Source organism: Pithys albifrons, chromosome 5 (assembly GCF_047495875.1).
Source record: "Pithys albifrons albifrons isolate INPA30051 chromosome 5, PitAlb_v1, whole genome shotgun sequence".
NCBI lineage: Eukaryota > Metazoa > Chordata > Aves > Passeriformes > Thamnophilidae > Pithys > Pithys albifrons.
Window position 1 is genome coordinate 19,572,240 of NC_092462.1, and position 24,510 is coordinate 19,596,749.

At 39.9% G+C, this 24,510-nt stretch overlaps 1 protein-coding gene across 6 annotated transcripts in view; it reads right to left on the minus strand.

The window, feature by feature from the left end:
* The window catches only part of FAM13A (family with sequence similarity 13 member A), a 146,857-nt gene that overhangs the window by 86,743 nt on the left and 35,604 nt on the right, over nt 1–24,510 (minus strand). For all 6 annotated transcript variants that reach the window (XM_071555835.1, XM_071555837.1, XM_071555836.1 and 3 more), the window contains one exon: nt 16,427–16,586. In XM_071555835.1, coding sequence (XP_071411936.1) covers nt 16,427–16,586 — 160 coding nt within the window. The remainder of the gene's footprint in view (nt 1–16,426; nt 16,587–24,510) is intronic.

Consider the following 24,510-nt stretch of genomic DNA (forward strand, 5'->3'; position numbering starts at 1 on the left):
TCTACAGGCAGCTTTGCCAAAATGCTGCAGGGATGCAGCGTGCATGGGATGTAGGCCAAAAGTGACAAAATGTATGGGCCTCAAGCCAGAAGATACAACCAGCTCCCAGCAATTGCCGACTCCTGGGTGGCATCTGTTTGCCAAAGGAAGCCTAGTGCAGGCAGTGTCCTGAATTGGGGTGAAGAGACCTTTCTCCAAGTGGAGAGGAAAACGTGGGATTGACATACACTTTGCAAGTCTGGAGTCTGCAGTGCAGCAGAGAATAGCATCCCACAGCACAGAATACCATCCTGCAGCTGAGTGCACAGCCATTTCACTGCAAATTGGAATGGAATGCTTTAAGTCTGATTTGGCAACTGCACCCATCAATGAGGTATCTCAGCAAAACACTCACTGAGGACTCCTTGATGGACTAAATAAAAATTCAAAAGCAAAACCATCTGTGTGTTCACACTGGAGAGATACAACACATAGTTTCAAAGTAATACACAGGGAAAATTGCATAATAACAAAAATAACTCCTCCTTTTTGAGATAATACCACATTCCTTATGCATATGTTTTTCAGGACAATATGAAATAATCCTCTCTTGTATTCCTTCCTAGAGATTTTCATCAGCTTATATTTTGGTGTGTACTGTCTTTGTGTCACTGCACTGAGAAAGACTATGACCTTTGGATTTGGTGGTTTTTTTTAAATTTCCTCTTTTATATTTATGTAATCACTTCATCATACAAACTGCTGGCAACCTAAATCTGCTCCTTGTATACTCCTGTTGCCACATACTCTTGCAAAGTCACTCACAAATTCGTTTTTTTGAGCTCCAAGGATCTCAAACTCCCACTCCAGTTTCTGTGTCTGTACTCTCAGGCAAGGCACTAACACACCAGAATGGATGTATGCTGTCTTATGCCTGTATCAACAACACCATCCAGTATAAAGCAAGGGCAAAACAGCCTTGTAAGTAAAACCTGCTAGTGGACTGTAAATGATATTTACCTTTCTTTTCCCTGCATTTCTGTTTCACAGATGGTGACTGGAAAGATGGATCTACCTACCATTGCTTGGCCACGGCAACAGACTGAGTACTTCTCATGGCCTTTGCTCCATACTGGTAGCTCTCCTTCAGCTTCAGCACTTTCAGACAGTATCAAGCATAGAGGTGAGATATTAGGCATTGTACTATCTCAAATTACCACGCGAAGCTCTGGCAACAAGTCCCAAGGTTGGTTTCATAAACAGATACATCGCACCAACCAGGAATTCTGTCACAGGCTCCAACAAAGGCAACTGGACACTGAACATCAAGAACCACTGTAAACCTCTGTTGGGCATCCTTAGGTGGGGTCAAGGAATTGCGACTGAACAGCTGGTCTGTACCAAGTCCTTGTGTGGACCTATCTAGCCCATGGTCAGAGCATCAGTACCAACAAAACCCCAGCTTCAGTCACTGTCCTGAATGTCCAGTCAGAGCGTCCCCATACGGATATCAGAAGTTATTTGTATCCAAATCCCAAAATTCTCATCCCACTACACTGCTGGGATGCTCCTCCTCTGGGAATAATTTCTGCCTTTCATTCTCTTGGTTTCTTTGGACTCTTATAACTTGAACAAAAGATGTATCAAGAGTAAGAAGCACAAATATGGCCAGATGATCACAATCAAAGGAGAGATGTAGGAATGAACTTAGAAGACCGACTACGGTGATGATTCCTGTTTTCAGTTTCCTACAGTGCAGACTTTCTGCCCAGTCAGAACAATACTGAGAGCAATAAAAACTATGGTAGGTTACCATAGTTTCAATGGGCATGGTTTGATGTTTCAATATATTCTTAAAATAAGTGTCACCTCTGGTGAAGGAATCTTACAGCAAATGCTCTGTAACTATTTGCCATGCTGTTTAAGGACAAATGTTAATGAGACCCATCAAAAGCAAGAGAACAGAGGTAAGCCAGTACAGCGCCCATCACATTCCTCCATCCCTCCTGTTGGCTAATTGTTTGAGGTGTAAACAAGTAAGTGTTTGCCAAAGGATTTCTTTCTTAGAAAAATGTGAAGCCGTGCCAAAATTCAGAGCTGTTCCACTGAAGTCCATGTAAGTAGCTTGGAAAGTTTCAAACAAGCTGCTGAGAAACCTGTCTTTCTCCATGTATGGTACTTCTCCTGTTCACAGTATGACAATGAATTACACAGTAATGAAAGAATTTGCCGCCTAAAAGACAAATTGGCACTGGCCTGAACTGAGCTATATCCCATGAACTGCAGGCAGATCTTTCAAGGAAAATAGATTAGTTTTACCTCTGTATTTCTTCTGCTCAGCAATACCACATGGCCCACTCATTACCGAGGGAACCTGCACAACTGAGATGATGACTGTAAAGGCTACTCCAGCTACCCACCCTTCAATCCCTTTTCCTTCTCAGCAATAAAGAATGCTGTTTACAAACTGTAAAAAAGGCAGGTTCAGGCCTTAGGAATTTTGAACAGAGGAGGAGCAGCACTATCAGGCATACCAATAACCTGGCACTAAACGTGCCCAAACTCAACTAACACATTTTTATTGCACTCTGAGTCAACACAGAGTAATAGAGATAAGCTCAGACTCCACTAGAAATGCCACTAGATCACAGAACAATCCAGAAAAAAAGACAAAGCAAACTAGAAAAAGGAGTTAAAAATACATACTGTACTCTAACAGAATATTCAAGGTGATCTCATAGGTGTTTTCTACCTCCCATTTTCATGGCATTGTTCCTTTATTACAACTATACCTCCAATTGTAAGCACAAATCATCGTAGACAAATGACTCAAGTGAGTCACGTAGGTGTGTTAGATCAGATTCTTCTGCCATTTGCTAGCAAAAGTTAGAAATCAAAATTCCTGTAGTTAATGTAAGACCAGGCTTGCCACTGACTGCATGCTATTAAGATAAGCATGCAGCAGTCAGGGATTGCAGGAATCATGCAGTACAATAATTGCTTTTATTATGTTGAATAGAGATGAAAAATGAGAACAGAAGTGCATGAACTAAAAGCAGAAAACCCTCTGACAGCATACTATTAACTGCTCCATCATACATTCTGTAACAGCACACGTGGTTTGATGTGCTTCAGTCTAGACATTTATTCAGTTTGCACACAATATGCTTCCAAGGACGCAGGAGATCCACCTGCTGAGAACACAGCAAGCAGCACTAACTAAGGACCTATGAAACATTAACCTCCAGAAGTCTGCTCAATACATGCTCTGGCAAGAGGTCTTATTTACACCGGACAGAGTGTATTTTTCTGGTTCTCTAAGAAAGTATCTTTTTACAGTTTATTCTAACACTTGCAAATCTCCTGTCCCTTCCCTATCATCCTTCAGTTCATGATGATCTTCACAAGGTGAACATTCCTTGCTACAGCATTATACCATTTCTCCTAGAAACTGGCTGTTTTCTTTTACTTTGAACTATAAAGCGTATATTTATGGTTAAGTAAGAACTCACCACTATTAAAACAAAAGACACTAGTGGAAAGACAAAAGTCAGGCAGGCCTAACAGTCATATTTTCAGGCTGCTTAAGTTCCTAGGCTACTTGGAAAACTTACCACAGACAAAGCAAAGCCAGAATCTCAAACACAGTTCAAGCTGAGAATCCACTGTTGTCAATGTTTTGTTCTTGCATATTAGCTCCTCAAGGACTGGCAATCTGTTTGATGTTACTCTTTAAAATCCATGAAGTAGAAAGAACATGTGCTCATTTCCAATAATATGTCATACTGCAGTAACTAAGTATGTTTTGGAATATATTTTGTTTTTCTAAACATGCTGTGAACTTGCAGACTAAAAAAAAAGACAATTAAGATGTTTTTGACTACAGTTATATTGAATCCTAATTCCACTAACATAGATTAAATAGCTGTACATCTTCAGAAATTTGACTCTCTTGCTCTCAGAACACTCTCTGATTTTAGGATTCAAACAATAAACCTAAGTCATAGTTTTCAAATGCAAATATTTAGTCAGGCACTTGTACTCCACACAGAGTACTAAAAATTACAAAATGTAGACAAGTTACATTTGCAAAGACTTAAAGAGCACTTATCTGTGTTTCTGTTAAGGAAGATTATGCGATTACACCAACCTTTGCACTTGCATAAAAATAGTATTATTAAATAATTACCTATATGCATTTCTATGCATCTGAATTACTGAAGCTTGAGAATTCTTTGAGACTTTCAGCATTGCTTCTGAAATTTGTGAAACCATGGGATGAAATCTGTTGTGCTTTAGTGCCTGGTTTCCTTTAAAACCAATGACACAGCTACTATACAATTGGGATAAATGAACTTAAAGCCACAACATGACTAGCATATATCCCATGCAGAAGTACTACCTGAGCATCACTCTTCTACCCATTACAGATCTCCATTCTAGGGAATAAGGCTTATTAGCAGTTGCATATTTTCCATACTCATGTGAAGAAAAAAACCTCTGCAGTACATCATATTGGATACAAAGCAAACAAGCTCATTTTTGCTCAACTGTGTGTGTTCAACAACAGTATTACAGTTTATATATGAAAAATTACCCAAGCCCAACTTGCTGCCAATAGCTGCCAGCAACCACCTCTCCATCTCATACTTCCCAAAACCTGCCTAAACTAAAGTACCTGCTCATGATGTCATCAAGTCCCATCATCAAGGTGCAGTAAGCTACTATGGGGAATTTTCTATCATCTAGAGCACTTGGGCCAGAGTAAATAGTCATCATCTGTACAGGACACTGCCAAATCCCAGATTTTGAACTAAGTTTCTTTAATGATTTTCATGCAAGAATTGATAAGATCCCAGAGAAAGCCAAAGAACATTTAATTTCCTAACTTTGACAAGGAATACTTATTGGCAAATAGCCCAGTCAGAAGTCTATCAGCATAAAGCAAAACTTCTAGTTATTTCCTACATCTGAAAATGTGGCAAATTTAGAGACTTGCAGATCTTCCTAAACTTACACTGTAATAGTAACAGCAACAACTTTCATTGGCCCACTCTAAATATTGGACTCATTTTCCATGAGATATATTACCATAATATCAAAACTTCTCGACTCTTTATATCACTCAAACAACTCAAGAAGACTTTAAGCTCCCTCAGGCATGCCTGAGACAATTTTTTATCTCTGGCTTAAACATAGTAGTACTTCCTGACCCTAAAATAAGATTCTGAGCTAAGACTTTGCTACAAATGCTAGGAATTAGCAGAAACCACTACAAAGCACAGCTGAATTGTCCATCACCCCCAAAACCTAAAAGAACTCATTTCATTCAAATCCCAGCCCAGCATTCTTACACCTAGATTGGGTGAATTATACTGGCCCAACAAACAGGTCCTCTTCCTTCAGAAGGCTGTTGTGTTGGTAAAGAAATCTGTCTCTGGCAGATGCTTTGCAAGTCACACAAAATGCAGATTTTACAATGCATGAGACTTCACCTCAATGAAAGCTTTAAATCAATCAACTATGAAGACCTCAGTGATTAGGGACCATTAGAACATTCCTAGAATACTCTTTGACCTGTTTATTCTCCAAGAGAATAGTCCTTTCACATGAAAAAGTGTTAACCCTAATAAAGACAGGTGGTTGAGTACTCCAGAGCAACTCGCTGCATCCTGCATGAATGAAGAAACACCACTGGTCAAAGATATCCTTAAAGGAGAGACTAAATTACAGGCAAGATATAAGACACTTAGCAATTTCTCTTACTCAGTTACCCTTCCTGCACTTCCTTCTCTTTATGTTCATCTCTTCAGACAGACAGACCAAGTAGGATTATTTGTGAAAGGGTGAGAGTATTCAATGACATATTTGTTTTCAATTGCGTACTTGAATTAATTTTAGGGAGATGACTAACATCAGCAGAAAAGACTCAGATAGAACCTAGCACTAAAAGACATAGCCTTCCACATCCTGAACAGTTGTTGGCACTACTGACTCTGTATGAGAACCTTGGCAATTTTTTTTGCAAATGTTAGTGGAATGAGGAAATATTTGCTAGAGTAGTCCAGTCATTCATTATACTTTTTCTTCAAACAGAATAAACTGCACTGGTTCCTTTATCCATTGCCATTGTTAAGTAAGTGGGATTCATATAGCATACTTGCATCTTACATTGTTGTCTGTCTTGGATCCAAGTTCAAAACTTTCTTTTTTCCTTTTCAGCAAATTGTTGTATGGGCATAAAAATGTTTAAGTTTCAGACAGCCAACTGTTGTCCCAGAAATACAGAACTGCACAGTCAATTTATAGTCTTTTGTATTTGTAGCATGCTATCACACTGTAACACAAGGCTTCAAATGCATCTGATTGCTTATGAAAGGAATTAGAAAAAAAATCGTTACCACAAAAAATGGCTATACACTGTGCTTTATTTTAATGAGAACAATAAACTTATTAGTTGATAATTCCATGTTCCAAGATATCTTTAGAACAATCTCATTATTAATGCTGCACTCATCCTCTCCTTCCACTTGATTCAGTAATTAATCTCTTTCTGATCTCACAAACTGCATAATCAGAGAAAACTAGCCAGGGGGGTCTTAGTTCAAGTTTTAAATGCTGCTAGAAAGCATCAGACCTATTTTTTAGCTGTTAAAACGTAGACCACCTTAATTAAAAGAAACTTGATGAGTGTGAAGCTTTTTCTTAACTAAAGCCCAAATTAGGTTTTTTACAGAAACAAGGCATCAGATTTCCCTTCTGGAATAAAGAAAGTGCTGCTCGGACATCATCAAAATGTCATCCAATGTACTATATTAAGGTATTTGGCCTTGTGCCCCAAAAGAGAAAAGCTATTACACGTGATTGCTCACTGACTTTATGCCAGGGCTTTGACAGCAAACCCAGTTGTTGTCAGTGTAGTGATTACGCTGCAAATACCAATACTGATTTTTCATCAGAAAAAAACCACCACCAAAGTGGCTTGTAGGGGTCATGGGTGGTGGAGGGAAGATGGATTGTTCACCACCTCCTTGAGCTAAAAAGAAAAAAAAGTCAAAAAAGGGTGACCTTCAAATGACACTAGTAAAAAACATGTTTTTAACAACCAAAAGGAGTCAGCTCTTCACATGAGAGGAAGCAATTTGTGGTACACTTTTCCAGATGACATTTTGGAGGCAAAAATCTTACACACGTGCAAGAGAGACACAAGACAATTACTTTATACATCACTAAATGCACAAACCATTTCAAGAGCAGGAAAAACCTCCAACAATAGTCACAAATTGGTAGAAAAAATGAAGGAAACACCTTGTTGCTCTATCCTCACTCCTCCCTGGACATCTGCTTATGGGCAGTGTGGGAGGCAGGACACTGCACTAGAGGGATCCCAAGTCTGAGCCAGTACAGACACTCATATATGATGAGAAGCCATTAAGAGGTTTATTCAGCGGATTCCGTGCTGCAAATGACTGCAGAAATGATGCATTAGCTGATTGCACTGGGACATTCTGCAACATCCAACTCTTTACTGGGTCAGCAGCTGCACACCACAGAGGAGGGAATATTCCATTTCCCTCAGCAGCATTCCATGAAACAGCGCAGTGCAGCCTCTGCTTCACGTGGGTGTCACCAGGGTCACACCCGTGAATTTCCCCAAGGCTACAACAAAAGTGCACAACAAGGTTGTGCATGGAGCAGTGCAAAAGAAACAGTGAATTTAAGAGTTCCTGGCTCTCCCTTCATTTGATGTTGGAGTGGCGAATATGCCATCCCCTGTACTAAGCTCCCTGGAGCACAGCAGGGCAGATGTGACAGGAAGCAGTACTGTCAAAGGTGCCAATGGAGAACCAAAAGGGTCCTGCAGCAGCTACAGAGCTGTGTACACACAAGATGAAAACAATATGGAATCTCTCCCCTCTGTGATCACGCAAAATAGCTCATGGCTGATTAAGACTCTGAAAGACATGCAAGGTATCAAATACTATATTATTTCTAAGACAAAATTGTGTAGCCAATGGCATAGGGATCTTCAAAGGCATTTTCTAATTCTTATGGTCACAGGTATTTTTATGAATTTTTCCATTTTGTACCCAGAAAGTGCTGAAAACATCCTTGTTAGAAAAGGGAACAAAGTCAGTAAAGGTGACATACAAACCATGTAACAAAGATTGAAACAGCTAGTATTTATAGATGGGATTTTTGCCTTGGCTGTTATTAGCATGTAGATACCAGGTCAACTTCTTTCTATCTGCTGTTCTACCTTGCCATCATTTATACTACACTTTAATAACCAGAATTCAGCAAAGCTGTTTCAGACAGAAGTGACAAAAAGCAGAATCTCACAGTTTGCAAAAAAACACTACACTGCTTTTCAATATAAAACTAACACACTATTCAGTTCACCTTTCATTTCCTTTTGTTCTCCCAAGACTATTTATATGTATGACCTTTTACCTGAGACAATAGCTCTTAATAAATAGCTAAAGGTTACTCTGTTCTGCATCAGTACTACCTTAACCTACTGCACTTACTGCCATAAAACACACACAAAGGTCACAAATTGTTATACGTAAGCAAGACAGAGATGTGGAAATCCATTAGTGAGGATGCAATATAGAAAAGGAAATGACAAACATGGTAATAATCCCATGGTACACTCCACTGCTGCCAAATCCATCTGTGGAATATCATGGTATTTTCCAGGAGGAAGAGAAAAACGTGTCCCCAGCCACCAAGAAGGACTAGTTACTGAATGCTGCAAAAAGTTAAACTGGTAATGCCGGGATCAAACAGAATTCTAGAATTTGTAAAAGGTTACACAGACTTCACTGAGGGGAAATATTCACCTTCCATGCCCATCCCCACATTCTGCAACTAAAACATCCCTGAATTATCGGCACTGTTACCGGCACAAATCCAAAACAGCCCCATACCAGCTACTATGAAGAAAATTAACACCAGCCAAAACGAGCACATCATTGTGTATTAGCTGGCAGGGTTAAGGTCTCATGCAATGGCTTAAAGAACACACCTCAGCTTCTCCTGGCTGAGGTACAAGTAAGGAGCCTGCAGCAGAATTTAAGATCAAAAAAGCAAATCAAACATTTACAAAGTGACACAAGACTGCTCTCTTGCTGGGTTTACTGACTCTGTGTGTGCGTGTGTTCAGTAACAACAGGGCTCAGAGCAGTTCCAAGGGAACATTTTATTCTACCTTGCAGTTTGGAAAACTGGAGTCTGATTCCTCTATTTACTGTAATGTTATTCATAAATAGAAAAAGTATGAACCAAAAGAAAAATATGACCTAGCAATGGGAGAAATCCATGCTCTCCAGACTTGCATCTCACATTACAGTTGCTTAAACTCAGTTTTGGAAAGCTAAATTGCATTTCAGATCTAAAAATGAAAATATTCACAACAAAAAAAGATTTTCCCACATGGAATTCAGCAACATTACTTTTAAAAGGAATATCTGATTTGCACTAAATTAGGGAGTCCTAAGTGACCTAGTAGTGTAAGATTCCCAGCATACGGAGAACAGATCCCTTTCTTAGCAGTGAAACTGAGATGTTCATTGCTGGCAAATGCTGCCGGGATCTACTGGATATGCCAGTGTTTCAAGAGCATACGTATTTAGACACGTTAAGAACACCTGGCCCCCTGTGTCCCTTGCATCACGTGCTCCTGTTGCTACTAGACTGCCCCGAGCCCAGTTTGGGACAAATAAGTTTTGGGATGTCAGAAATGTTACAGACTCACCAGGGTGTAGCGACCACCTTCTCCTGGACAAACTGTGATCTTCACAGCACTCACAGGAGGGCTTTTCAAAATTGCACTGGACTTATACTGAAGTCAATGAGCATTTCACTGCTCTTAATATGGGGAAAAGGAATTTAGTGCTGACTCCTTTTGAACCTCCCACCTTGAAAGTACTAGAGATGAAGCTAATGGCAGAGGTCAGCAGGAATTAAATGCCACAGGCTGAAAAACACCTTACAATTCTTCACTTTGGATCAGTTTTGACTGCCTGCAATGTGTCCTTGTTACAAGGACAGCACTGATTCCTGATTTAAACAGAGGGAATAATGCCAATCATTTTGTGTAACCTGATTAACGGAATGACTAATTAATGAGAAGAAGAATAAACATTGGGGAATCTAAACAAGAAGAACTGAGAGATTTGTCTTAGTAGAAAAATTCTCATCCTCTTGCTAACCTTCTTTTTTCCCCATGGGTATTGCAAGGATGCTCAAAACAGCTGGTTAGTGCAAAAGCTCACGTTTATTTCACTGTACCTTGTTACCTTGTTTCTTGGTGCTGACATTGATGCTTCCCTTTTGAAAGATGATGTACTGAGTGAGTTGGATTGATCCCAAGCGCAAAATCACAATGCGCCACATCCCCCCCAAAAAGACCCCCAAAACAAAAAACTCCACAAAACCCCATAACAAAAAAACCCAAACAGAACTCCCTCAAATAAGCCCAGAACAGGAATAGAAAATGAATGAAAAACATATCAAATAAAATATGTGCAAGTACAGACCAGGCCACACATACACATATGGCTCTTATTTTCTCTGTATTTCAGCTGTGTGGTATTATCAAGGGACAATGACAGTATCAATGAGCATTTATTTCAAGAATAAGCTGTGAGAGAGCGAAAACAAACTTCCTGAGCATCTCAACTGCAAAATTTGTCAGTTGTATTCAAAAAATTTATAGTACACTAGAAACATACACAGCAGGAGGGAGACATTTGTTATGTGCTGTGTTTCCTTTATATCTCCTAAATCTTGGCAAATTTACTCTCATAATGTGTTAAAATGAAAATATTACCAGTGAAATTCTAGCTAAAGAAGTATCATCATAATAATTTATTATTTTATAGAGTACAGCATTAACATATTTGTGTAAATATTAAGGATTGCACTTAGTAATACCACAAGTGAAAGATTTATGATCTTGTGAATGCTTTAATGAATTTCAAGAGCAGAAACATTTTGTTTTCATAATACATATACAGAGTTGTCAAAAACAGCAGAGCTGTTTGGAAAGCTCTTCCAAAATTATACAAGGAATTGTTCAGGGTTTTATTTTCAGCTGCCTTTATGAATCACAACCTAAACATAACCATTCTCCTCACTCCAGACTGAATCTGGTAGAGGTGAAGGGTTTGGAGGCTTTTATAAACTTTCACCTACAAAGCTCGTATTGCTCATTTCCTATTAGCTCACATCTTCAAATGTCATTCTGGTTGAATCACTATATACCCTTATTATAAACATGCCCATCTGCTCACTGGTGGACAACTGCAAAGTGAATTCTAGCTGAATAAATACTAATCAGAAAACTGCAGACAGACTTCCACAGGTGCTCCCTCTCATGCACTTCCCATCCATCTCCACATTCCCCATGTGGACCCACTCCCACCCTTGGGGGCTCCCTAGCCCAGACAGGAGCAAATGGGCATGATTTGCCCAAAAAAGGGGATACTGCACAAAACAGAAATGTTCATTGAGGTCTTCAAAAAGGATCTCCAAAGGAGATTGGTTCCTGCTGTTTCCAGATGGGAAAGAATTAATCCAGTACTGAAAGCTGACCATTAACACAATGCTAAAATAGTCCCAGACATGAAAGAAGAACAAAGGAAACTATCTAGACCCTGCAGGCTTAGCCAGGGCAGTGTAACATGGATTAGAAACGGATGCCTTTTTTCCTGACGTAAATGAGGGACTGCTCTTGTGTCTGCTCTGAGGTGACAGGAAAGGGGGACTTATTTAGAAGGAGCCCACTCAGTCACTGAGTTGCTGAGTTCTCAGGAGTTTCTCCCCGATTTTGTCAAGGGGTTAGATCCTCATGCTAAGGTGGAAACAGCTGAGGAAGGAAAAGAAACACTGAGGAGTGAAGATCTTGTTTTACTTATCTCGGAAAATAAGCTGAAATGCTGTGTGCTTTCCGTGGAGGGGGAGCTTTACAACTGACTGCAAAGGAAGCACAACCAAGCCCATGTGGAGAACTCTTTGACTTATCTTACCTTTCCCACCTCTCCTCAGGAATGAAAGGTTCAAATCCCACCATGAACTGAATGATCTGCTCTGAGTGTCCAACCGGAAGGAGCAGACAAGCACTCCACTTTAAGACAGTACTGCCCAAGTCAGCTGGAGCACTCTCCTTGACATAAAAAAATGTCTGGCTGGGTTGGGCACCACCCACTCTGCACCCCCCAGCACCAGCAGGTGCAGCCACATGCAGTGGATTGCCTGCCTGATAGAAATCTAACAGCAGGTTGCAGAACACAGTGCATGTCCTTTTGCTGCCATTTTAAGTACAAAGAACTTACTCTACCAACTAATCCTCCCAACTGAAGTGGAAGCTTTTGTTAGAAGACTGGGAATAAATAGGAAAAAAATGCAAGAAGTTGGTTGTATCTAAAATAAAAGGGTTGTTTCAAAACTATTAGTTTTTGCAAAAACCACCAAGAGACCAATTTCTGCAGCTCTTTAGGGATTGAAATCTCCCTGTTCAGAGGTCATCAGAATGTAGCTACAATATACTCACAATGATAAAACTGTGCATTTATAATTTTAGTTGACTCTATAAATTCAATTTTAGTTCAATTTTAATGTTATAATATTAATTTTCTACATGTACTTGCCTTCCGTTCTGCATTAGGTGACAGGGCTATGGCTATGTATTCTAACACATAGCAGGGAAAGAATGAGAAAAGCCTTTTGCATTCCTGTCCCAAATATGTAATCAAACCAGGAACAGCATTTCATCCTCTTCATGCCAGTGCTTGTGTTCCAGTGCAAACACTTATATGCTGTAAGCTGACTGGTTCTTAGAACTAGAAGTGCTCTATCAAGATGGCATCAGAGTGAAAAGGTGAAAAAACAATAGAAAAAAAATCTTGTAAGCCTGCATGACTAGTTAACAAGTTGTATGCCTTATTGGAAGACATTACTAAAAAACTAAAAAACATGCTATTGAAGATGACATGTTTCACTTGAAACCAGTGGAAGGGGTAATTCCAGAAATCTCCCAAGAGTGAGTCTCACAATAGTTTGCCTGCCCAGATTTCCCTTGCCACTTGAACTAAATAAAAATTTTCTTCACTGCCTATGTTTGATCATTAGAGAAGCCTAATCACACTTATTCCAAGGTCCCACTTAATTCCAGTTGTAACAATACACCACTGGCTAGCTATACAATATATAGGACTGTATGTAGCTGCAGTTTAAGGAGCAATTTAAGATCTTTGTAAATGAAAAGTCCTCATTCAAAATTATTATTTCTGTTGTTACTGTAGGTTTTGTACACCTATTTATTCAAGAATGTCAGAAAATTGGAAATACTGCAGCTCATGACTGACTAATTTTCCATTACATATCACTCAGTTCAGAGCCACAAAAATCTATCAGGACCATACTGACACACAGCAGAAATTCTATTCCAAAGCAAAACATAAACTATGTTTTATTACAATACCCTGACACTTATAATGTGAAAATGCACACCACTGTATATAGACTGTCAGAAAACTAACTGTTCACACACAACACTGCCCAATAAAAAACAGCTATTTATGATCCTGAAAATATTAATATAGAGCAAACGCGTAATCAGAATATTCAATTCCTTCATCCATTTCTTTCTAACTAGCAGAGCTTATTGATCAACAGACTGGGACTCTTACAGACTCTGCACTGGGTGAGGAAATTAAAGTGAAGCTTGGATCAAAGTCTTAAGAACTGTAGCAATAGCCATCTGTAAATGAGACCTGTAAACCCCAGCAAACTCCAAATTTCTTAGGAATTTAAAAAAAAACAACAACCAACCCCTTTAATTCTTTTACGATAAGGCATTTCCAAATATATATACATTTCTGAACAAAGTTCATGTTATACTTCCACCTGCTGGACACCAACCTGGATTATCATATGTACCTCTTTCTATTAGGTGGAATGAGAAACTAATGAAATCCTTCCAGGCAGGGCATCAGGAACCTGACAGTTCTATTTCTCATTGAAATAGAAAATCTTCTAAGATAAATTTTCTATTTTGCTAAAATTGCACTTGTTTTAATGTAGATATTTCCAAAGAAACATTCTCCATCATTTCTAATACTACCATATGCCTGAGCAATGAACAAGAGGAGGCTTAACAGCCTTGGGAACAAAGCAGGAACTGGAAAACAACTTGCAGAGATTTCAATCTCCTTTACTTTCTGAAACAGGATCCACTGAGCAAGCAAGCTAAGAAATCCTTTTACCCAGCACAACTTGTCTTTTCCAATGACTGAGCAGCCTCTGAAAGAAGAAATATAATGGGGATGAAGGTGTTTCTTTGCCTCCTCTTATACAGCAAGAATGGTAGTTCAACTACAGGCAGCCCTAGAGAGTAACACCTCTTTTTCCCCATCTTTAACATTTATTGGCTTCTGGCTTCCATAAAACATTTTCTTTAAGCTGCTGCAGTCTGTACCTGATTGAAATGCTCTTGCTCCTTCTGGAAGTCTGTAGCATCACGGATTTCCCTGGCTACAATCAACACAGCAGACAAGATGCAACTTGCTCCACTGGAGCTGTTTTTCCCTTCCAATACAGTGCTCAAATCAAAGCTTGATGCTTTCATGAATTTATTTACTTATTCACATTCTTGTTTTCCTTTTAAAAGAGCCATATTTCCTGCTTTTAAAAATCCACTGACTTTATGACCAAAGTGTGGAAAAATCCTAAGTGTCAGGAGTCATTAAAGTTTGGGAAGATGGTAAACACGACTGAGACATGACATTCCCATCTTGGGATGGGATAGCATGAGCCACTACTACCCCCTTTTGGGGTATTTGCTCTAAATTAATGACTTAAGGTTGATATCAACGTCAAAGATTATTAAGAATGGATGATGTGAAGTGACAGGGACCTAAACCAGCTCAAGAATAGCCCAAGACTGCAGGGAGAAATAATATCCTTACAGTATCTTCAGACACTAACTACATGTACATTCCTGTTTTTGCAGTTGAGATTTCAGCACCAAAGGTCTGAAGACATGACAAAGAGAGAAGAAAAAGCAGGGCTAATTTTGTAATGCAGCAAGCTAGAAAGGCATACTAGAGCAAGGAGAGAAGTGCACTGTTCAATGTAATTTTTGATGTCTTTTCCTTTTTTTTTTAAACCACTGTCATCACGTGGCTTCTATTATACATAATGGCTCATGCATTAAACCGGCAATCATTTTTTTGTCTACTGAATCTTATTTATTACCACCTGGATTTCTCTTCAAGTGCACCATCTGTATTTTATTATACAAATTGGCAAGGACAGGGGGTATCTGCCAGAATACAAAACATGTAACCTTGGAGAATGGTATAAAGCATCCTATCATAGAGCCACCTCTTAAATTTCAGTGAGAACTTCTTAGTATCATAAAGTTGGATGATTGTATTTCTTGTGTTTGAGTATTGGCCTTGATTTAAATAGAAAACTCCCCTCCCAAGTTAGATGGGCAAGGAACAAGCTCAAATTTTTGCAGTTGACTGCCAATTGAATTTGGAAAATAATCAAGACCCAGGGATGCAAACAGAGTGCAAGGCCTTGTGTTTCAGGCACAGCTCTTTCCTCTCAAGCAAACACCTGTCTCCTGAGGCAAAGAGATGGGCAACACTTTCCATCTCATGTGAGTGTATCTTTTAGAATACTTTGTTGGAGTAATTCTGGTTGTCACCACTTACTTTGATAGCTCCTATCTCTGAACAGCTGTGGGAGATCTCTCAGATTTCCACTTTCGTGCATTTCAAATTACTCGTAAGTGAAAGACCATCTTGACTTTTGCAACTGGGTGAGGATGGAAGGAGAAGGTGTATCTGAAGCCCTTCTTCTGGGCTCTTTTTTTAGAGATAAGTTCTTTACCTGTTTTTGTTGTTGAAGTGACCATCAGCTCCAAAACATCAATTTCATCTGCCAGGCAGACCATTTCCATTACCCAGAAGTTTCTGTGACTTCAGTAACCTAAATTAGGGAGGACACTAGAAGGCTACCAAGTCATTCAACCTCCTTCCACAGAAGCATTTTAGGTGAATGTTAGTAACAGCTAAAAGACAACTAAACACATCTTAATAATTCCTCATTGATTCACCACCTAAGAAAACCAGCAACCCTACTAAAGGCAGCTGGGTCTGAGCTGTACAGACTCAGCAGATCCTCCTGTGATACACTGCAAAAGCAGATATGTTTTCAGCTGATTTCATCTGAATGGCAGTACCTGGGCTCACACCAAAGTTCTTGGTTTGTCAAGGTCAAAGACACTGTATTTTTATAACTTATTTTCTGACAACTTCCATTTCAGCCAGCAAAAGCTAACGTCATTTTATCAGTGGGTAAAACCCTACCTAGGGAAGGCACGAATTATCAATTTGCTGTAAAAAAATGAAATACTAGAGATACTCACTTTTACCAAAATTATTCTTGCTAGCTCTTCACATACAGGCTTCTCTTCATCCTTCTTCAAGGCTTCCAGTTCAAACAAGGTACTGTAATTTTCCAGCATTTTTGTCATTATCTTGTTGCAGATCTCCTGTTCTTTTATACCTTCAAATCCAGAGCGTACGCTAAAATTGGACAGAAGATAAAGCACAGTGTTATAGGGACTCAACATACAGAAGTTCCAGCACAGAGTCTGTGTAACATTTCAGTTGTGGGTACAGGCTGGCTAGCAGGCACAGGAAATTCTGTCTTGGAAAGGAAGACAGTGTCTATGTTGGTAACTTGTATGTATGGCCAGACTTCGCGAACGAAGACTTGGGCAGGGCTCTCCCCACGTGGGTGTGCCCTTCCAGCCTGCACAGTGGATTTTTTAGGTGAAGCTCAGCGTGTGCAGAACTGGCCCCACCATTTAAGTCCTGAGGTCCATCTGCCACGGCCGACCGAGCTTGGACAGGGGCAGTGAAGTCCTCGGGACTGTCACAGCACCCGGTACTAACTGGGGCTGACTCTGTTGAGCATCCGAGATCTGACGGGATGGGATGGCAGGGAGGCATTGAACTGTCAGGGGACGGTCCCCACTGAGACTCAAACTCAGGTCCTTGGGATTTGGAGTCCGGAGTGCTCTCCACTACACCATAGGACCGCCCTTGTTGGTAACAATTGCCGATATTAAATATCATACCTGCTGGCCAAACTACCCACTCCACAGAATCTAGGTAGAGACCTAACTGAGACAACCACGAAATGGGGCACCACCAACCCTGCTGTAAGTTGGGTTTCATGAGTGCAACACAGACAGCATGAGGCATTCAGGTGCTCTGGTTTGTGATAAACTCAAAGGTTATCACAGCATGAGTGAAAAAATTAAGAAAATCCACATTCTAAGCAAAACACTAAAAGCTAAGGAAAATCTTTGCATTCAAATGACCCAATGCTGTACACCAGATTTTTAAATCTAATTTTCGAGTTGGCATTTCTTTTGAAAGGAGGCTCATAACTCAAAGGACTTTTTAAAACATGGAGATGGAGGCTGCCTTCTGCAGAACAGCTTGAGAGATTCATACAAAAAATGGTTCCTCACTTCCACTTTCTGGGAGAATAACCAACTACTTGGCAGTTGAAGAAGCAGATTTTTGGTCTCTTGAAATAGGCCCCTTTGCAGCCAGGAATTGCTTGCCACAGACCTTAAAGGCACACAGAAATGAAAAAAAGCAAGATACCAATTTGGAAGAAGTGCTGTATTCCAGTCTTTGCTCCTTTGCCTTTCTTATGTGTTTCACACAATTCTCTCATGTAATAAAACAAACACAACAGAGCATACAACTTATTGAAGCATCTAGTGATCATCTGGTGGAATATAGACTTCCTGTACTTTTTATTGGACTTTGCTGCCCAAAACTGACCTAAATTCTGTTTTAATGCAAATAAAGAGCTATGAAGAATCTTCTTCAGCATTTAAAGTACTTCTCCAATCATCCAGTGTTTCTTATTGTATAGTACTTCCAGCAGACACACTCTCCTTTCAATAAGTCACAGAGTGGCTGCATGGATACAAATTTTCTGAGGACCTTATAAAGTGGCAGACTGCAGATCAGGAGTAAAGAAACACAGAAAATATTTAAAGGAAAGAATCAGAGAACACCAGAAAAAAAAATGTTTCAAGTATCTTTTGGCTGAGGACAACTAGTGGTTATATAAGAGGAAAACAACCCAAACCCCCAAAAGTTATACAAATTTCATCTGAGCTATTTTACAGGGATGTGACTTGAAAGAAAACCATTGTTTACTAAAACCGGTGAATCAAAAGTTACAAATAATTACCTACTGCAAAACTGTAGTTGTACTTTATTGGTGCCAGATGTGCATTTCAACAAGAAGATTATGAAAACAGATGCTCCCAGAAATTTACCATCAAAAAGTGCTTTTCTGTATGGTCTGCATGCTACTGATCCTTCTCAGTATTTTATTCTCTGCAGTACATCTACATGTCAACAGGGAGAGGATCCCACTGCAGCGGATCTCCAGAAGAGGATTGTTATTGCTATCACTTCAACATTTAATACACACCATAGTAGCAGGAATGAATTTTAAAAGATCAAACTATTTTGAACTGCAGAACATTGGCAACTGTAAAATGTGTCAGTCTCAGCCGATTGATTTCACTGTGGTGGAACGTGGCCTCAGACTAAATAAAGAACAAATAGGACAACTTCTATTGATGGATGTGCATGTATGCTCAGGTCAATTCACTTCAGAGAATGTCATATACTCACTTAAATTCAGTAACTGACCTGAAGTAACTATATGTAAGCAATAGGCCCATGCAACTTTCTTGATTTAAGGAAACCCTCTTCCAATGCCAATTATGTGCTCCAGAGCTGGTATGGTGCAAAGCTTGTTTGCTTGCTGGCTCTGGCAAATCCTGACCTACCTTCCTCATTTATTTCTCTAAAAAAAGGCACAACTTAAATGAGCCTGGCATCCCTATGAACCTCATTCCCACGAAAAGGACTGAAAATGCACTAGAGCATGCACAAGTCAAAGACTCCAGCTAGCAGAACCTTTCCCTAAACTGCATCTGCCGGGAACTAGAGCCAACACCTCCCTACTCAGAAGAGCTAACACCAAAAAACTCCACCTGGCTGAAAAGTAGGCCAGTCTATATGGTTTCCTGAAAGGACACAAACAGTATTTCATTTCTGGACAATCCCATGGCTTTCCTGCCCTCCCTTCCCCACATGACCTTGTCAGTTAAACTTTATTAAATCAAATCTGTGAAAAGTCCAACATCTTATTCTCAACAATTCTGTATGTGTATGGAAAGATACATAAACAGAACACAAGGCTAAAGCTCATGGCTTTAGTCTTTTTTACCACCTCTCTCTGTAACTAAGCAAAACTGCATGAATTAATTTCTTTTAATGCCAATGCAATACATTTTACTTCCTGCCATCTCTCTACCACTTAAACAGGCATAATTTACAAAGTTTCTCATTTATTTTTCCTTTAATTGCTGTTATTAGACCTCCATCACGGGAAGGACTATTATACTCTTTGAGTTCTCCATGGTGACATTTTCCTTGCAATAAATATATGCTGAGCTGCAGATAAGAAGTTTTTATTATAAGCATGCACCACCCTGACTATAAACTCCATCTGTTGCCACACTGCATGATCCACCAGTCTGGCTAGACTTTTCTGAAAAAGTATGTAAAATATCAGTATCTTACTTTAGCTCTTCTTATTCTGAAAAGCCATGACACACATAAATGTCACTTCAACTGACTAGAAAAACCCAGTCCTATGAGCAAGTATTCTCTCACACTATCACTTTCCTGATGTACACCCTACTCCTTGCAAATTCCTCATGTTCTTTTGTGAGGATCCTATTAAAACATCTCAGCAAAACTGTGTTCATAGTCATGGATTTTGTATGTCTATTTTCACGTTAATTAGACATTACAATTGTGTTGCTTTAAGAGTTAGGCACGCAATTTACTCCAGACACAAAATCCTCAACAGCAGGACTTGATCCCCTTATAGCCACATTCGTAGGAACTACTTCAGTACTAGCACCAGAAACATAAGCTTTACTACCAGAAACACATTTTCTAGAAAGGAGGCATAAACAGGCAATTTCTGTGGTTATTTCTAAAAGAAAAGCCATTGGTAAGTTCAGGTCCATCTTAGAGATTTGAGCTGGAAAACTCCCACTGAGCTATCACAGTAGCTTGCAAAGTCATGGACAGATAAATAGCATAGGTAAAGGTAAAGCAAATTCTCTGGTGACCCCTGCCAATTTCTTGGACACCTTGCCCTTCCCAGACAGATGCTCTCAATGATCTGTGTGCAAAGCACAGTGGTTCAACACATATTAAGGATTTGGCAAAAACACACTTTGTCTAAACGAGGCACCAGCATTAACACTGTCTGATTCAGTTAAGAAGGGCCAAGGACAAAGGTGCATTAGTACCCTAAGTTTTACTGGATATTAAAGACTGAAATTATTGGTGAAGCTGCTTCAAAGCTGAAAAAGCAGTAATTTTTAAAACGTATCTTGGGAATAGGATCAAGTTGTTAGCTCTTCATTTCAAAATGTGATACCCAATAGCATTTCACATTTCTGCACAATGCCCTAAAAGCATGCCTGGCCCTGGCCCACCCACTGCAGCTCCATGCAGCTCCTGCCCATGCAGACCCATGCGCACATGTTCTTTGTGTTCTCCCAGACCAAATGCAAGTCTCATCCACAGTGATGCTCAGGAAAGCCAGTTTCAAATGGGTTCAGCCACATCAAGGCTTTATGTCACAAATTTTACTCAGAACTAAAGTGACCTGGGGTCAGATTAACTCACTGTGAAAGAATTACTTGCACTTCACGCATTAGTTGAAGGAATTTATCTCAGAGTCTCTGTAAATAAGCTGTAACAGGCTAAATGCAGGGTGGACTTATGGGATAGCGAATCTCCAGACTCTACTGAGAGTGGTGCAGTAACACATAGAAACATTTCTGCACGAGACAGGAATGACTACCAGGCTCTGTCACCATCCACCACACCTGGAAACTTGCTTCTAGCAGAAACAGGGGCCAGAAGGACGTGGGATGTAGTCATCTGTCTCTAATGAGCTGATTTGAGATCTCTGAACTGATTTCCCCAGGCAAAACCGCTGACAGCTCCCTGTCACAACTAAGAACCAGCGATTTCCATGTGAAACGGTCCATCTCATTAGGAATTCCTAGCATGTTTGACCCCGCCCTGACATGAAGGATGCACATTGCAATTTCCCTAAGTGGCTTTGCAGAAGTAGCTTGCATGGAATGACAGCACCGCAATCCTACTCTCCAGCCCCTGCGGGCTATATATGCTCTGACTCCGACTTCTGTTTGTACAGTACCATTTGTAGAGGAGCTCCACAAAGTCACCTTACCATTCCTCTAGGGAATACTGTCAGCAATGAAGAGACTCAAAGGAGAGGGAATACTTCATGGGTTTTTTGCTTCTCCAGCCCTCACAAAAGGTTTTTGTTAGTACCTCAGATGCCCTGAGTTCCTCAACAAGCCCAGCTGAAGGTTCTGAGAGCAGAACTGCTGTAACCTTTGGAAGTTACAATTTCAGATAATCTATTCTTACCCTCTAGACAGATATTATGACTGTAACAGATGTGACCTCCTGCTCACAATTCATCCTCACACTTCAACTGATGAAGGTGATTTGTCCTACCACAAACTGGTGCAGCTGAAAACAGGCCCATATTCATGTCTACAGATTGCTGCAAGATCAAGCCCTAACAGGTACCTAAAGATACAGCAACACTAACTTGAGACAGGTGTTCATCTCCATCTGTATGATTCATTTACATGCTCTGCATCATTTACAGGCTTATGTCTCACTGGTCTGAATAAAATGCAATGACAGATGTCACTACTGAGATTTTACAGCAGTATTTTAGCTTCTGAGGTACCGGAGAGTCAATTCTGAGGCATCTACCTGTCTGCCTGTTAAAATGTGTTCTGATTATTTTCTGCATCATCAGATTTAGGAGCCTAAACCAACTTAGTACCTCCATTCTATCTCCATTCTTTGCAGCAGATGCATAACACAAACTTCAGGTAACACAGAGCAGTTAGAGTGGACTGGCTTCATTTACATGCAAAATCTTTAACTTCAGCAAAGCTTCATTTTTAACACAAAATTACAGTGACAGTAGGCACCTTAGGGAGTGCAATCTCCCCAAAGTGGGACAAAGGGCAGTCCACAGCCAAATGTCCACTCTCAAAGTACATGGCTCTCATCTCCAAACATCTCTAGCAGTGGCTCTTCAAAAACACCCCTTGGAATTGTATTTGAGCTGCATTACTGAGCTCAAACACCATTTTGTTTTGTGACTATTAGGAAAACGTTGTTCACTAAGAGGATGGCTGAGCACCAAAACAAGGCCCCCAGGGAAGTGGTAATACTCCCAAGGGCTGCCAGTACTCAGGATGCAGTGTAACTTTTAGTTTGCCCTGTGTGGAGGCAGGAGTTGAACTAATGATCCTCATGGAACTCTTCCAACTCAGGATATTCGGTGATTGTAGTTCTTTCCGTGAAACTGGTCTTCCACTTACATTCTGTGTATATGCTTTATTGCACATCCTCAGGCAAGATTAGAAGAACATTTTCAATGCACAGCAGTAACTTATTTTTTTAGTCAAAAAACAAACAAACCAACGAACCAACCAAATCCCAACACAAAACCAAAACAACACAGCATTGCCTACTGAAATAATCCCTATTTCATTCAAGAGATGAAATAGCAAATATCATAACACCTGACACAGGGCAGATTATAAAAGAGAAACTTTAAGGAGTGGGCATTCACTATGAAACAGTGATGGAATTTGTCCAGAACACCTCTCCATTTACAAAGAGAGGAAAGTATCTTTAGCAATCATTTTCATTCTGTTCATTTTACATATAGACCATTCAGTGGACTCTAAATGACAAACCTAAATACAACAGAAAAAAACCAGAAGAAAACACAAAAATATATCTCAGAAAACCTTGGCAATATAGTCCTTTATGCAATTCCCAAAGAGGAGGTAAGCATTCAGTAGTATATGATTATGTATGAGAACATTTATGGTCTTCCTATATTATGTTTTATGCTTTAAACTGGCATCATAGGGTGTAGCATACTGAATTCTTAAGGAAAACAACTCCTTTACCCTTGTGGAAAATACAGTATTTAAAATCTATATAAACCTGTAAGAAAGGTTATGACTGCATGCTCCAATTTGCAATAATGAATGTTTAAATAACAATTTTCAGTACTCAGTTTGACCTTGACCCTGGGATGTACATTTGTTTTTAAGACTGATCTAGGATTGGGACTGCACTGCCTGAAAACAAAGTCCATTCACATAATATTTCACAGGCCAATATTACTCTCTGAGGCATTCTAGTTCACCACCCCTGCTTTCATTTCAGCTTCCTGCACCCAACCTGTGTAGGTTCCAAAGCTGCAAAAAACCAAGGCAAGACATTCACGTGTAACTTCCAATTAGATTTTAATTCTTACAAGGTCAGCATCCCTGAAATACCTACAGATATCTCCCATTTTCTCTGTCTCTAAAGATGATATACCTTTCCTCCATACCTAATCCTTTCTTGTACAACTCTTCAGGTAACTTCTGTAACATACATACATAATGCACCTAACTCTGTCTTTAACTGGATACCTCCACTTGCCAGCCACTTCTGAGGGGATGGAGCAATCAGTCTCTCACAACACACTTAATCTCTGTTGGAATGAAGCACAATCAAGTTAGTGAGGGCTTGAATGATGGAGGCCACACATACAGACCATTCTTTGAGAGAGAGCAGCAAAAAATGGGTGCAAATGGATCCTCTGCTTACTCTTACCGGTAGACCTCATGTCTTACAATCCCAACCAAAGGACAGGATGAGTGCAGCAACGTCTATGACACCCAGCTCCAAGAGAAGAGAGAGGAGGAGAAAAAACCCATTTGGTTCTCTCCAGCATAAGCTGTGAGAGCTGAGTAGGGACCATTCAGCCAGCCCTAACCAAGGCTGTGTCTCTACAGGAGCTGAAATTGAGGTCATGGACAATAACTTCCTCCAGAAGTAACCACACTGCAAGTGTTAATACTCTACACAGATTAGCCCAGTGACAGAACAGACAACTATTTATGTACCTTCATGCTCATTGTTCCTCAAGGGCTGTATTTCTCAATATACTTGACCTTTGCTTTCCATCACAATAAATCTGAACAATCTAAGTTGGAAGAAAACAGCGAATTAAATCTCAAATCTTTTGTGGAGTTGTTTGACCTTGCCCTTTACGTTTTCCTGTATCTTACATCACACTTCATTACAGGGAATGCAAACAGACATTTTTTCCCTTCTTCTGTTCATTAGAACTATAGAAAGCAGAAGATAACCTCTCATTAGAAAAGCACCAGTGCAATCTGTCAAAGAGCCAGTAAGGAAGCAGGGGAAGTAGCGGATAAGATAAAAGCAGTAAGGGTTGAAAGTTTAGGAGATG